Here is a 16,852-nt window from a genome sequence, read left to right on the forward strand (position 1 = left end):
AAAGCAATTTTCCCAAAGGGAAATTTCATTTCATTTCATCTAAATAGGAAACAGTAGATAACCAGTGAGGTGAAACAGCTGCTGAGAGAGCTGGACCTTAGTCTGGAGGTGTTAAACTGTACAGCTCAGCTAGATCCAACCTGAAGAGGGGCATCAAGCGGCCGAAGGCAGCATATGCATGAAAGATTGAGGGACACTCCACAGAGGAAATCCCGACATGCTTGGCATCCGTGACCTCATTAGCACAAACCGCTCGAGTGCTGCCACCACCAGCACAGACCGAATGGAGGAGCTGAATCAGTTCTTTGCTGAGTTTGAAGTTGGAGAGGAGGAGGAGAAAGAGGAGGAGGATGATGACCCTATGCTGCTGCCGGGTGACATCCTGGCCCTCCCTATGAGCAAGGGGGAGGTCAAGAGGATGCTCCAGGGTGTGAACCTGTAGGTTGCTGGTCCCAATGGTGTCCAGGGGAGGGTACTGAGGGGCTGTGTGGAGCAGCTAGCAGGGGCTTTTACTGCCATCTTTAACCTTCACATCTACAACACCACGTCTAAGAATCGCCTGTGACAGTTCACACCCCGGGTAGCCTGTTCTCACTGCCGCCCTCAAGGAAGAGATCCACGTCCCTCAGGGCTGCACTTCAAGACTCCAGTATGATCAGAGTCCTGAACACAGTCTGCTGACAGCAGCTGTCAATATACTATTGGAGTGTTTCCTATCATATTCGCTGTGCAATAAATATTTCCACTGCTGCTGTCAAGCTCTCTGCTGCACAATTACATTCTTATTGGCTCTTTATAAATATATTTCAGTGATATACTGTTATTTCTATTATTTTTTATACCTGTATTTTGCACCACCAGAGTTGATTTTTAAATTTTGTTGTACATTGTGTATGATGATAATGAAAACATTCAAATTCTTAATCTAATTCTAAATGGTTTTAACCAGAAAATTATTTATAACTCTCATAGATTTCCCAGTAATTATGATCTGGTCCCTTTTACAGGAAAAAAATGTAATTTATGTGAAGTAGTTATCTTTAATATACCTTTTGCATGTTTAGCTGACCTGATTTATTGATTGATAAATGTTTAGGATTCACTATCACTTATAAGTGTTTCTGTTAAATGAGATCCCCATTTCTCTAGAATTCACAACAATGCACAGAAAGGAAAGTGATTTTATTTTAAATCTGTGACATCTTGTTTTTACAGAAGTCCAGACTGGATAAACCAAACACTGGCTGTAGGCAGAAACATTCCCAGGCCACCATATTAAAGATTGATGCCAAAGGCGTCAAAACTGGGCTATAAGGACATTTTCTGCAGAAAAATGTGACTTTGCACTTTCAAGCTTCCTGACCTTCATACTGAGGCCTTGGGTGAAATCTGTTCTTTCCTACTACATACTGTTCATTGTTCTGTGTATAAGAAGGACAGGCATTGGATGCTACTCTGGTACTACATGGTTAAACCACCCATTCCCACTGGTTGTGAATACTTAAAGTTTCCACTCTATGTCCGTGATCAATCAGAGGGTGTGGCTTTAAATTGCAGGGACCATGCAAAACCTGCTGTGTATGTTAAGTACAATGAGTGTTAGTAGGAAATCACATGCTCTGCTAGAGAGTTCAGGTAACTAACAGTTCAGGTATTTTTTTTATTATTATCTGTGATTAGAGCAGCCATATCTACAAGAGTGAAAAGAAACCATCAGTTGAGTTACAATCAAAGTTTTTGTCATGAGTTACCATCCTGTTCCCCATATCAGAGCTTATATATTCATTCCTTTTTTCTCACCAGCCCTATGTCAACATTATGCAGTTACTTAAGTAATCAAGTAGTTAACTACTGAGAAATATGATCCAAAATACTGTTGTTTTCTTTTTGATTTCTTTGAATATTTGGCTTAAATCAAATATCAAATTTGAACAACTTCAGGTATCATGTGATCTCATTTTGCGAGCCCAACTATGCTTTTATTGTTGTTTTTTTATTTTTAATTTAAAGAATGGTTTGGTGAAATCCCTACTGTCTTTTGGGAAATAACATGAAAACTTGTGATTACCGTAATTGAGTGTGCAGAAATATGTTGTAAATGGCTCTGGGGTCAGTGAATGGTATCTGGATCTTTGTGATGTGGTAGTTTCTCTGTTTTCTTCACCCGATATTTAGAGGTTTAAAGGCGAGGTTGATGTGTAAAGCTAGAATTAATAAACAAGAACAGTATCAGCGACTCCAGATGGTTTTAAGTAGTTTTAATTTATCTAGAGTCTAAATCCTTTAAAACTCACCATTGTTCAACTTATATTGAAAATAAAGCCAATATTGACGGGGAGGAAGCATTAAAAGTTAGTAGAACCATCTAAAACGCCCTTTCAACTAAATAGAAACTATGTGTGCTTTTATTATGAAGGCAATAAACAGGAAGTAGTCGTTGAACCATTGCTAACTGAACACTTGTCCGCCGCCGTCAAAAATCGATAAGTGATTGGCTTTCTTGATGGTTAAGATTGTTTGGGTGTAGTAAGGTGCACACAGAAGGTAAGCAAACACCTATGTCAGGTGGATTTAAGTCCGAGCAGAAACATATGTCATCACAGTTTCACCGGGCGTTAGCTCCGTAGTGTTATACGCTGTGACAGTGATGCCTTTGTCTGGTCTAAGTAGATGATGAAGGCTAACTCAAGCTAACGTTAGCGGCTGTACGCTCCGTACCTGTCCGCGCTGGGGTGACCGATGGGCGGGCAGCTGCTGCGCTGCAATGCTAGCTTAGCTCACCGCTGACGGGAGCGCTCCAGACTGCGGTCTGGAGGTGACAGTGGAGGGAGCGGCTACCACGTCTGGTTGGTCAGACCTCCAGACATTCCAGCATCAGACACGTCAGTCCAGGTAACAGCGTTCAGCTGGTGTCACCGCTGTCACCTGAACAGGAGACACAAACCCAAGTCGATGGCGTCTTCCGAAAAAAAATACCCGTTATATGATGGTCTCCACTGCCATTTTTAGTCAATTTCTAAAAATGTAATATTCGCACACAGTTTCCTTGAAAAGATCATTTGGATTCCAAGTTTATTTGGGGTGACATGATGTTATCATGAAGGACAAATGTGTTTCAAATGATGTCCCTGCTTCCAGTGAATGGAGCTTTTAATGGGACAAATCAGAAACATAGTTAATAATAATAATAGTTATTATTATTATTATTATTATTATAACAATAATAATAACATTGTTTCTACATAGTGATTGTAGGGCCGGACGGTAAATGCTCACCATACCACAGTACTGTGTCTATGCCAGAGGAGCGGACACCCCACTGTCCAGCTGAGGTGGGGTGACAGTAAACCTGTTCCACGGACTACGTGCAGCTCAGGTCGGAGCGTGGGTCCCCATCACACAGGATGGGGTCATGAGGTCAGGCCAGTCCATGAAGAAGAGGAGTTCTGCTGTCATCAGTCCAGATGGGGGACAAAATAATTCCTATAAGACGTTCTGTCCTACTATTTTGGTGTTGTTTTTAACATGTCTCCATTTTTGTCAGGAATTAATTTGGGATAGACATTAAAAGTTAGTAAAGATCGAAAGATTTATTTTCATACAACATACTTCTTACCGCAAATCTGCAAAACAGATCAAAATAAACTGATACCTTTTTTTTATACCTATTTAGCGTAGAATGGTATATTCTTTAACTTAAAATATGTAGAGAAGGAATAAAAAACTGCAAATTTACTTAGGTGCTTTGTGTCATAAAACTTAAACTTGTAATGTGTACCTCATTAACTTTTAATAATAGTCTGAATTTAATCAGTATAAAAACTAATTGACCTAACAAAATAAGATTGAAAAGATAAGATAATATCTTAAGTTCTGATACAGCTGGAGTTTATAACATTAATGATCTGCATTGATCACAGCAGGAATACTAATGGATTCACACAGCCTCCTCATGTCATCCTTTGGGATAGCAGCAAGTCTTGTATCTTGAGAATTAACACGTCCGCAACAAAGAAATGAAAACACACACACACACACACACACACACACACACACACACACACACACACACACACACACACACACACACACACACACACACACACACACACACACATTTTGTTTTGTCCCTCTCCCACAAACATGACCCAAAGACTAGAAAGATGTTTTTTGCAGCAAACATGCAACATTGCAATGTTTAGATGTATGAAACTTTTGAGTATTCTTTGCTGGTTGAATGTAAGATTTTTTGATTGCTTTTCACCCCAGGGGTTCGTCATGGCCTTAAAAAGAAGAAGGGCGACATCCCCCTCTAGCAGTGTGAGTGGAGGAGATTTTGACGATAGCCAGACATCATCGTTAGTGTCTTCAGTTGGGAGAAAGAGGAGAAGGACCGCTAACATTCCAACTGTGGATCCTGTAATTTTCTGTCTTTAAATTTAAGTTGCTGTTTTTCCATTTAATTTATTCTCTGAATTATACTTCTGACACAGATAAGAAGTTGATTTGACAAAGGTGTGGATATTATTTTTAGTGTTTATTGCCTCCTTTGCAGATTGCGGTGTGTCATGAACTTTATAACACAATCAGAGATTACAAGGATGACCAGGGCAGGATGCTCTGTGAGCTGTTCATCAGGGCGCCTAAACGAAGGTGAGGCAAGCGATGAGAAGTCACCGGATTTGCTCGCCAACCCATCTTTTAATATCAGTTGAGCAGTGTAACACAACTTTAAGACACAAATCATGTCCCCACTTCCACACAGGAATCAGCCAGACTATTACCATGTGGTGTCTCAGCCTATTGACATGATGAAGATCCAGCAGAAGTTAAAGATGGAGGAGTATGATGATGTTGATCAACTCACCAGTGACTTTCAGCTGTTGTTCAACAATGCAAAAACATATTACAAGGTATTAGAGGTTATATAGAGGTAATGTGTGTGTATGTGTCCATGGTCATTAGGACATTAATGTGACTGAGGCTATGCCACTGCGTGAACGTTGCGCTCGTGTTTGTGCAGTCTGACAGTCCAGAGTACCGAGCAGCCTGCAGACTGTGGGATCTTTACCTGCGAACCAAGAATGAATTTGTTCAGCGAGGGGAGTATGATGACGATGAGGAAGATGGATATGACGTTCAAGACAATCCTGGAGGGTCCACTGAGGATGAGGTAACCCACTCACACATAACTTTTAACACTTTTATTGTATAATGTATTTATGTTTGGAATCCACTAAACGTTATTTCTTCTTTCTTTCATCATTTTTCAACTTTGTCATCATCTGTCTTCCCTTTGTAAAATCAGGTTTTTTTATAAGCTTTATTATTCACGTTGTCTTTTATATGCAGTGATTTTAAGGAACTTTATACAGCTCAGGTGCTTTTTGTTATAAATCATCAGTCTCTCTCTAATAACCTTTGATGAACAGTTGTACTTCGTGCATTTTCTATAATTTCCATTTATAATTTTTTTACACAGTAATATGTTTTGTAATTATGTTTCGTCTTTTTCTTCTTTTCATTTTAGCTTGAAAGGTGTTAATTCTGTCCAGATTATGTCTATTGACCTTTAGAATCATTCTAACCAATTTGAATTAATTTATATCAATTCAAATTCTATATATAAATTTGAATTGATATAGAATATATAGAATTTTGCACTAATTTTTGTGGCTTCAATGGAAAAATGATTTGACTCTGAAGGTTGTTCATCTTTTCTCTCGCACACATCAAAACAATAATGACCAAATATTGACACAGAAGCGAATGTTTTACCATTTTCTGTGGGGATTTGGGAGCCTGTCATCCACTAATTTCCCTTCGGGAATTATTCCAGTATATAAAATAAAAAAATAAAAAACCCTTGATGAATTCATACATACTATTTTTATACAAAGCCATACTTTATAATCTGAACAATATCTATTATCTATCGATAGAGAATTGCTGTAATGTTTGTTTTCAGTACTGTTGTGTATACTGACTACTGAGGCTGAAACGGTGTTTTCTCATTTTAAACTGTGTAACTGTTTGTGTGTGACAGAGTGCATCTAACTGCTTGAAGGAGGTCCTTGAGCAGCTCCTTGATGCTGTAGTGTCTTACACCGAGCCCACTGGCCATCTGGTCAGCGAACTGTTCCAGAAACTTCCATCCAAAATGGTATCAGCAGTTTTCAGTGTGTCTTCAGACTTAATGTATCTGCTGAATTATTTTCTTTTAATGTGTAGTCTGTCTTTATTCTTTAGCAATACCCTGATTATTATGCTATCATCAAGGAACCAATCGATCTAAAAATCATTGCTCAGAAGATTCAGGTATGTTCTTCTACCTTGTTCTTTACATCAAATATTTATGTGATTATTTATGAAATTGTCCAATACATTTGTTTGTTTTTAGTTGGGTCATTATCTGAGTGTAGGTGCCATGGCTAAAGATATAGATTTGCTTGTCAAGAATGCCAAAACTTACAATGAGCCTGGATCACAAGTGTTTAAGGTGAGTTTGTAATTAAGATGATGAACTGTGATAGACGTCACTAGCAGTGCTTGATGTACACATTCATGATCTGCTCGTGTTCCAGGATGCAAACATGATCAAAAAGATTTTTGCACAAAAGAAGTCTGAGATGGAACACGGAGAACCAATTAAATCAAGCATTCGGATCAGGTAAGAAGACGATGACAGTAGGAGTGTTGTGGAATAAAATTAATGCCTGGCTTTAACTCCTGCTTTTCTTTTCCTGTCTGTCCCTGTCAGGAACAGAAGGTGTGCCCAAGCAGACCGCCTCTCAGCTCTGACCATGGCTCTTCAGTATGAAAGTGACGAGGAAGGCATTCTCTCTGGTGCACATTCACCTCATTATCGTTGTCAAACATATAATACGTGTGCATCCACTGGGCCTGCATAATAAATAATTGTAATTAATTGGTGTTTCATTATTTTTCCATTTGTCAGGTTCTGTCCACTATGATGAGGGGGAATCTGAGGCAGAGAGCTTGACTTCTAACATGGACATGAGTAATCCCATCTTCCAGCTGTATGAAGCTGTACGAGGTGCCAGGAATAGTCAGGGCCAGCTGATATCTGAGCCTTTCCTGCAGCTGCCCTCCAGGAAGGATTACCCTGACTACTACCATCAGATCAGTCAACCTGTCTGCCTCGATCACATCAAGTATGCTCTCAAATCTGTGTGTTTTCATTTACAAGTGTCTACATTCACCAGGGTCAAACACATTTCACACTCAATGTGTCTTATTCACATCACAAATCACATTTAACACGACTGACCGGGTTCACATTAGTAATTTATTGCTTAGCTTCCTACACAGGTGCTCTAGAAAATTAACTGAATGTGTACAGTACAATGCATGTGTAACTTATGAGTTACCCCTGCTGCTGTACAGAACAGGTCACCTGGTATCTCGCAGATCTACTTTGAAGTAGATGTGTAGAACGACCACTGAGATATAGGTAGACGTGAGGTTCTTGTTCATAGTCACATTATTTGATAGAGAAGTTTTCTTAAATTTTAATATCTTTGAAAAAGTTACTGGTTAAAAGTATGAATGACACCGACAAAAAATCTTGTTGGTGTCGGAAAGTATAGTGTTTTTATGAATGGAGGAGATTGCTACCATTTTAAGGTATTAACGTTATTCGTTCAATGAATTTTCTAAGACACACTTTTATTTTCACTAGGTGACGTATAACGCAAAGGTCTTATCAGAAGGACTTTTAGATTACAATTTAAATGGTAGTATAGCTGACATCTTTTAATGCACCTTATTTGGAAGATTTCGATCTCTATTGACACATTCGTATAGATATATGTCAGATAAAGCAGCTACCACCAAAACTGAATATATTAGACAAGTTTTTTGTAAGTAATGATTCATAAATGTATCTTTTTAAACAATATTTTTGAGCAGAAATGTATGAAACACGAAGGCTATCAAGATGGAAACCTTGTCTGTTCTGTGTATGTTCTTTATTTCTTAGTTTTTTTCATTGACTTGTTTTATACTGTTTCATCGACATTCTCTCTTTTTTATTTTCATTGCAATAACTGTACAGTGCAGTATTTCTGTGCCCTCCTTCCAAATGTGAGAACCCATAATTCCCCACAGGAAGAAGATGAAGAACAACGAATATGAGAGCGTTGAGCATGTTGATACCGATCTGACTCTGATGTTTGAGAACGCGAAACGCTACAATGTTCCTCATTCATCCATCTACAAGCGTGCTCTCAAACTCCAGCATATTCATCAGGTCAGTCCCACACATTCCTGTCACACATTCCTGAAGCATTTTTTAGAGGCAGTTTGATATTTATGTATCACCTATTATTCATCTAGATGAAGAGGAAAGAGCTTTTGCAGAGAGACAATGATGATGGAGACAGCATGCTCTCCTCTGCCACGTCTGACACCAGCAGCACAAAAAGAAAAAGGTTTACGCTTTCTCACATTAGAGACTCTACTCTGTGTTCCTACAACGTGTTTTGTGTCAACTTGATGTGAATTTTATTTACAGTCACAAGAAGAACACAAAGAAGAACCGAATGAAAGTCCTTCTAGCTGCTGTGACTGAAGCACGAGAAGCTGCGTCTGGTCGGAGACTTTGTGACCTCTTTATGGTCAAGCCCTCAAAGAAAGACTACCCTGATTACTACAAGATCATCCTGGAACCCATGGACCTCAGGACCATTGAGCATAACATCCGCTCAGACAAGTACATGACTGAAGATGCAATGGTGGAAGACATGAAGCTGATGTTCCGCAATGCTCGACACTACAATGAAGAAGGCTCCCAAGTAAGATCTGTTCAATAGTTGTGTCCACCGTTTTCTGAGATATTCTTAAGTCTGAAAGCCAGTTAAATTGATATTTAAGTGGGCAGATGAACATACAAATCTAAATGTTTACAAACATCTGAATTAACTGTAAGTGAATTTGATTTAACTCAGTCCTGAGGAAGCAGCAGCTCCTGTCAAACTCACTTTGTCACATTCCAGGTCTACAATGATGCTGATGTCTTAGAAAAGATCATGAAAGACAGACGTAGAGATCTTGGGCCAGCAACAGACGATGATGACCTCATGTCCCCAAAGTTAAAAATAAGTACATGTCAAGTTTACTTTTTACTTAGGTGAATCAGATACAGACAAACTGTAACTATAAGCAATTCAGTTTCATGATCTTTAATGCGTTTTTTTTCATTGCAGGAAAGAACAGCATTACTCTGAAGAAGTCCAAGTACTTAACCCCCTTGCAGCAGAAGCTGAACGAGCTTTATGAGGCAGTCAAGAACTACACAGACAAGCGGGGCCGTCGCCTCAGCACAATCTTTCTGCGACTGCCTTCTCGCGCCGAGCTGCCTGATTACTACATCGCTATTAAAAAACCTGTCGACATGGAGAAAATTAAGAGCCACATGCTGGCTAATAAGTACCAGGATGTAGATGCACTTGTGGAGGACTTGGTGCTAATGTTCAACAACGCATGCACTTATAATGAGCCTGAGTCTCTCATTTACCGTGATGCCCTCATTCTGCACAGAGTCCTGTTAGAGACGCGACGTGACCTCGAGGGGGGAGATGATGCTCACGTTCCAGATGTGCCCCGCCTTATCCAGGAACTCATCCGCAGCCTCTATGTCTCCGTACTTGGTCACCAAGATGATGAGGGGCGTTGCTATAGCGATTCATTGGCAGAGATTCCTGCCGAAGATCCGGCAAATCCTGAGAAGCCAAGACTTAATTTTGAGATTATAAGGAATAATGTCGATCGAGGATGTTATAAGAGGCTGGATGTTTTCCAGGATCATATGTTTGAAGTTCTGGAAAAGGCCAGACGACTGAACAGGTAGGGTAATATTATTTCTTATACAAAAGCAAATCATGTGTCCAAACCTCTTTGTGTCCAAAGATCCATTGTTGTAGAATTATTATATTAAAAAATGCTAACGTTTTGTGACACCATATTTCGGATTACAGGACAGATTCCGAGATCTTTGAAGATGCTGTTGAGCTGCAGCAGTTCCTCATCAGGATCAGAGATGAGTTATGTAAGAACGGAGAGATCTTGATGTCTCCTGCCCTCAGCTATACCTCCAAACATCTGCATAGTGATGTGGAAAAAGAGAAGAAAGAGAAGCTTCCCAAGGAGTTTGAGGAGGACAAAATCAAGAGGGAAGAGGAAAAAAGGGGTATTCACTTTAAAATAAATTAAACACTACAATTCTTTCATGCGTTGTGCTATGTACTTCAAGGTTGTTGGACTGATTCAGTTGTGAATTCTCAGAAGCTGAAAAGAGGGAGGACTCTGTTGGAGGATCATGGCAGTCTAACCTGCAGCGTACGTACAGTCAGGACTGTAGCTTCAAAGACAGTATGTACCATGTGGGAGACTACGTGTATGTGGAGCCTGCAGAGCCAAACCTCCAGCCTCACATCATCTACATTGAGCGCCTTTGGCAGGACGACACTGGTCAGTCTCATTTTTGCACTAGCCAAGAAAAATTAAAGGAACACATTGATATTTTCTTCTAGATTTGTTTCTGTCTACTGTATCTTTGGTACTGTGCTAGTTGTGTTTACTGAGTCAAGTTTCTCCACCTCTAATACATACAGGTGAGAAGTGGCTTTATGGCTGCTGGTTCTACAGGCCAAATGAAACGTTCCATCTTGCCACACGAAAGTTCTTGGAGAAGGAAGTTTTTAAGAGTGACTATTACAACAAGGCTCCTGTTAGCAAGATTCTGGGCAAATGTGTTGTTATGTTTGTTAAGGTAAATGCTGTCTGTTTGTAACTCACTGCCAAAGTTTGGACATCACTGAGATATGTCTTCCAGATTTTTGACTATTATTGTATGTTTTGTCAAGTTGTTTTAGCCCTGGCTATTCTGTTGGTTTTTACAATTGCGTTGACCAAATATTTGGGTTTTGTGGGATTTAAGGAATACTTCAAACTTCACCCAGAAGGCTTCAGAGCCGAGGATGTCTTTGTTTGTGAGTCACGCTACTCTGCCAAGTCCAAGTCCTTCAAGAAGATCAAGATGTGGGCCATGCCCTTAAGCTCTGTTCGGTTTCTTCCCAGAGAGGTACCTCTACCTGTCGTCCGTGTAGCATCCATGTTTGCTCCCAAGCAAGAGGAAAAACCATCAGAGGTGGCTGATGAATGTAAAACGACAGAAACTATTGTAGACAAAGTAAGTGCTAGTATGTTTGTTTTTATACAAATTCCAGTACTGAATATGAAAAAGTAAAGAGAGTAAATAAATTGGGCAGCCTACTGTGAGGATAACAACCGGTGTCTGCAGGAAAGGGAGGATGTTCCAATGGATATGACTAACGGAGAACCAGGATGTCAGTACTACGAGCAGCTCTACTACAATAATCTGTGGCTCAAAGTGGGCGACTGCGTTTACATTGGTTCACATGGATTAGTGCGCCACAGAGTGGGCAGGTGGAGTAAATACTCTTTCACTACACGCTTACAATACATTGTGTATGAAAGGTTTTGTAAATAGTGTTTTATTGCAAAACAATCACATATACTATTTGATATTCAATGAATCACTTAATTTACTGTCTAACAACTCTATCAAATAGTGTATTCAGTATTTGAGTTCACAGCCTAACTACAATGCAGCTCAGTTTTTACATTATATGTTGGATGGATGGATGTCAAACAGGATTGAGAAAATGTGGATGAGAGATGGAGCAGGTTACTTCTTTGGTCCGATCTTCATCCACCCAGAGGAAACTGAGCATGAACCCACAAAGATGTTCTACAAGAAAGAAGTGTTCCTCAGTAACCTGGAAGAGACGTGTCCCATGACATGCATCATCGGTACCCAATTTACTGCTTATTAGCTGGAACTGGTTTGTTGTTATCACACAGCTACATGTGTGTAGCTAAACTTCTTCATTTCACTTGTTTACTGAGCGATTGTTTTTGTTTCACAGGCAAGTGTGTAGTGTCTTCCTTCAAAGATTACCTGTCATGTCGGCCAACTGAAGTGCCTGAAGAGAATGTCCTGCTATGTGAGAGCCGATATATTGAGAGTGAAAAGCAGATGAGGAGTTCAAGGGTCTTAAGCGCTTTTCTCTCTCTGGGAAGGTGGTGGAGGATGAAAACTACTATTTTAGGTGGAAAAAACTTTTACTTAACTTCCAGTGGAATGTTACTGTTGGAATAGCAAAGACATTTTTTCTTAAATAGCAACATAATTAAGTGGCAGTGATTCTCAAAAGAAAAGATTGTGTCCTCTTGTGAAGTTACATCTTTTGTTCTAGTCCCAGGTGATTGCCTATGGCTGTTTTCCTGTGTAAAGACAAAAGAATTTAAAATATGATGGCCAGTTCTTTATGACTGACGGATTTATTTAGAAAAGGTGGATAAAAGACACACAGCTTGTACTTTTGGTGGTCCTGTACAGGAAGCTGATAGTCCCCCAGAAGGAGCCCTCCCCCCTGTTGGACAGGAAAATAGAGGAACTGGAAGCAAAGTTTGCTGATATGACAGATGAGGAGCTGGAGGACCTCGGGGATGATGATGGCGACCTCGGGGACCAGTCTCAGATGATGCAGTCTTCCATGTCTAGTGACATGGATGCCATGCCTTACACTCCACCACAGGTCAGGGGGGAAATAACTCACTATAAATGTAAATAACTTGCCAACTTACAAGTAGCTGCGCCTCCTTAAGCATCAAAATGAATGCTTTATCTGTATTCGTCTCTTGATTTTCTTCCTGCAAGCTACTTCTCCTACTACTTCTATGTGTTTCCAGTCCACGCCAAAATCTATTAAGGGTCTTTCAAAGAAGGAAGGATCAAAGCGGAAGATCAACATGAGTGGATACATCTTGTTCAGCAGCGAAATGCGAGCAGTCATCAAAGCCCAGCACCCAGACTTCTCCTTCGGGGAGCTAAGTCGCCTGGTTGGCACAGAGTGGAGGAACCTGGAAAGCTCCAGAAAAGCTGAATATGAAGGTGAGTGGAAAATTCTCAAATTTATTAAATTGTCAAGAAATGTGAAGTGATCTAACGTGAACGCCTAATGTTAATCTAATTGTGCTGCAGAGCGAGCGGCTAAAGTGGCTGAGCAGCAGGAGCGTGACAGAGCCCAGCATCAGACGTCCCCTAGAGCAGGTACCCCAGTAGGGGCACTGATGGGGGTGGTGCCTCCCCCAACCCCCATGGGGATGCTAAATCCCAGCATGACGCCTATGTCAGGTAACCCCTCAGATACAGATGAATCCCCAGTGTGCACTAGACGGCTGGAATAAGAAGCTGAACTGCTTAGATCAACATTTGAAGTCTCCTCATCACATCCATATCAGCATGTAGCATTAGCATGATAGAACTCCATGTAGCCTCTAACATCATTTGAAAAGGCCTAACCTTGATTGTTGTATAGTAAATGCAAAACAAGAAGTGGAAGTGTTCCTGTGCACCATTTGAGAACTGGGACTTAAAAATTAACAATGCATGTTTTCCTCCTACATTTTCATTTCTGTGTCCTTTAATTCCATCTTTTCCCATCATAACGATCTGGTGATGACATGAAAGCACACATATTAACATGTTTCTGCATGCTTGGAAGGGAAGTGGTTGCTGCATGTTTGAATGATGCACGCTGCTCTTACTGCTGTTCCCTCCAAGGTTGGGGTGCATTTAGGTCAGCTATGATTTCCTGTCATTGGGCCATGTGGCAGGCATGGTTAGTAAAGCTGGCATACCACCTCATCAACTGGAGGTGTCTGTCATTCCCCAGCATCTTCTGCCCGTTATGCCTGGGTTTTCTGGAATGCCATACTTTGCTAAGATTGCTTATCATAGCCACCCCACCTGCCATGCAGTTGCTTCCAGTCTACCAATCTGATCGCTGGAGGGGGTACCTGTACCAATAGGCTTAGGTCCATGAGTTGATTGTGAGTCATGCGGGCATATAGCCTCAACCGGGACCTGGTTATTTGTCCTGCTTTATCAGCAGGCTAGTTGGTAATGTGTCCTTGAGAGATATTCAGTGTTAGCAATGAAATTAAATCCAAACATTTGAGTATTTTTTTTTTTACAATTGGCATTCGGAGTGATAGAAAACCATATTTTGATGCACTAATTTTGTTAGCGGTATTTGAATGTAATTGTAAAACCAACCCATACCCAGTGGCTACCTGTGCTGTTTGAAGGTGTTTTGGCCTTTATTATTTCTGCAGGTGTCAGTGGCATGGGAGGTGGACCAGGAGCAGGGAGCAGTCATGGATCTCAGGTAATCTACCAGACAAGTAATGGGTTCATCCATAAGGAAGTTCTCTGTCCCTACCAGGACAAATGGCTCTGGGGACAAAGGACTTGCCCCCGTCATCACAGAGTCCAGCTCCCCACCAAACCCTTGCCGACCTTTTTAACATGTTTGTCTTGCAACAAGACAACCATTTAAATTTTTTGGATCCAGAATTTTACTTGGAGACCCATCAAATTGCAAACACTCAGTTAACAACTCCCTTTTTACAAATTCCCATGCATTATTCATTGAGAAATTAAATAACATTGAAAAATGGCCTCTCCTGCAATGTCAAATGTTAAAAAAGTAAAACAGTAATGTTAAATTTTAAATCCTGAATCTGTCTTGTATCTAGAAAAGATTTTAAAGAGTTTGTACTTGTGAACACTCTTGCTACTACTTAGTGTGAGTTTCTTCAGCTTTCATGACATTTGATAACAGGGTTTAATCTAAAAACTTACTTAAACAAGCATTCAGCTAATGAAGTAAAATAAAAACAAAACTTTTTTAAACTACCCTGTCCAGATGCATATATTGATGAAATGCTATGTAAATCTAAAACAGAGACATATCAAAGTTCTGGATATATGTTCATCAGATGGGCCCAGGACAGCAGGCCCCACCTCCGTACCCAGGGCCAGGCCAGATGGGACAACCAGCGCTCCCGCAGCCTTCCAGCCCGGTGTTTGTGACCCCACCACCCAAATCACAACGACTGCTTCACTCTGAGGCGTACCTCAGATACATTGAGGGCCTTTCTGCAGAGTCCTCTACCATTAGCAAGTGGGACCATACTCTGTCAGGTTCACATTGCTTTTTGGTCGCATTAATTTGATTGTTTTATGTCTTTGGTGAAAGCATTTTCAAACAAAAGGACAATCACAATGATGCAGTTAAAATTGAAAATCCCCGAGTTGATCATTAATCCATATGGAAGGATTTGAGTATTTTTTTAAATTTACCTAAAATATTTTTACTTGAGTATTAAAATCTTTGAATCTTGTTGTACTATCATCATATTCACCAATATCAATAAACCATTAATACATGAAGGAATTAAAAAAAATCCCCACAAGTGTAACCCTAATCCTAATCCTAACCATTTTTCCCAATTACAGTTCAAAAACAAGATGTACGGCTGACAAAGGAACAAGAGAGCAGACTGCCATCACACTGGCTGAAGAGCAAAGGGGCCCACAAGACAATGGCAGACGCACTATGGCGGATCCGTGACCTGATGCTGCGAGACACACTCAACATCCGTCAGATGCACAACCTGTAGCATGCTTGTGTTCTGAGCCTCTGTTCCATCTGCACCTGTGAGACAGGGAGAGGATTATGCTCATTAAAAGTGTTCACTTTGTGTTGTCATTCTGTTGAAATCAAAGCTCTGTGTTGAAGCTGTTCTTTGTTCTACATTTAAGAGAAACCATTAAGTGCTTTAACGTTAATGACTCATTGTTTGAGGATTGCTTTTTCATGCTGTCATTATTAAAATGTGAAAAAGTAACATTGTGCGTTACCAGTCTATGTGCTCAGTATAACCAAGGATCTACTGTAATATGCTGTTCAAGATGCATCAAATGAACTAACAATTTTTTGTTAATGTTAAGTAGTGGTAGGCGAGAGTTGCCAAACAGCATAGGATGGTGGTGTGTAGGATGACTCTGATGATGAGGAAGATGAAGAGTGCAAAGGCAGAGCAGAGGATGAAATGGTGGAAGCTGAAAAAGGAAGAGTGTTGCATGACCTTTAGGAAAGAGTTAAGAGGTAGGTGGTCAGGAGAAGTGTATTGACAGGTGTCAGCAGTATGATGGGAAGACGGAAAGAGAAGAGTTGATGAATGAGGAAAATGAGAAAACAAAGACTAGAAGAGGTGGCTGTTGTGGACCAGGAAGTAGCAAAGATTAGCCAGGAAGAAGTAAGGAGGGCACTGAAGAGGATGAGTGGAAAGGCAGTCGGTCCTGATGATATACCTGTAGAGGTTTGGAAGTGTCTACGAGAGGTGGCAGTAGAGTTTCTGACTGGGTTGTTCAACAGGATCTTAGTGAGAAGATGGCTGAGGAATGGAGAAGTGTCCTGGTGCCCATTTTTAAGAATAAGTGAGATGTGCAGAGTTGCAGCAACTACAAAGGAATAAAGCTGATGAGCCATACAATGAAGTTATGGGAAAGAGTAGTTGAAGCTAGACTAAGGGCAGAAGTGAGCATTTGTGAGCAGCAGTATGCTTTCATGCCAAAAAAGAGTACTACAGATGCAGTATTTGCTTTGAGGATGTTGATAGAGAAGTACAGAGAAGGCCAGAGGGAGCTGCATTGTGTTTTTATAGATCTGGAGAAAGCTTATGACAGGGTGCCCAGAGAGGAACTGGTATTGTATGAGGAAGTCTGGAGTGGCAGAGAAGTATGTTAGAGCCGTGCAGGACATGTATGAGGACTGTAAGACAGTGGTGAGGTGTGCTGTAGGTGTGACAGAAGAGTTCAAGGTGGAGGTGGGACTGCATCAGGGATCAATTCTGAGACCCTTCTTGTTCGCTATGGTGATGGACAGGCTGACAG

At 40.6% G+C, this 16,852-nt stretch overlaps 1 protein-coding gene across 1 annotated transcript; it reads left to right on the plus strand.

Moving 5' to 3' along the window:
* The first annotated feature begins 4,129 nt into the window (after positions 1–4,129).
* Positions 4,130–15,798, plus strand: LOC137594786 (protein polybromo-1-like). Its single transcript, XM_068314299.1, is given in 29 exon segments — positions 4,130–4,419; positions 4,556–4,653; positions 4,766–4,913; positions 5,024–5,173; positions 6,047–6,163; positions 6,250–6,318; positions 6,401–6,499; positions 6,585–6,670; positions 6,761–6,846; positions 6,959–7,175; positions 8,131–8,272; positions 8,359–8,453; positions 8,537–8,816; positions 9,018–9,123; positions 9,228–9,867; positions 9,999–10,210; positions 10,306–10,491; positions 10,635–10,792; positions 10,961–11,212; positions 11,324–11,469; positions 11,699–11,856; positions 11,973–12,086; positions 12,089–12,155; positions 12,446–12,644; positions 12,799–13,000; positions 13,091–13,243; positions 14,227–14,279; positions 14,893–15,097; positions 15,413–15,798. Coding segments are annotated over 29 exon segments (4,878 nt in total). The 5' UTR covers positions 4,130–4,143; the 3' UTR covers positions 15,577–15,798.
* Positions 15,799–16,852: the final 1,054 nt, after the last annotated feature.

Source organism: Antennarius striatus, chromosome 5 (genome assembly GCF_040054535.1).
Source record: "Antennarius striatus isolate MH-2024 chromosome 5, ASM4005453v1, whole genome shotgun sequence".
In the NCBI taxonomy this organism is placed as follows: Eukaryota; Metazoa; Chordata; class Actinopteri; order Lophiiformes; family Antennariidae; genus Antennarius; species Antennarius striatus.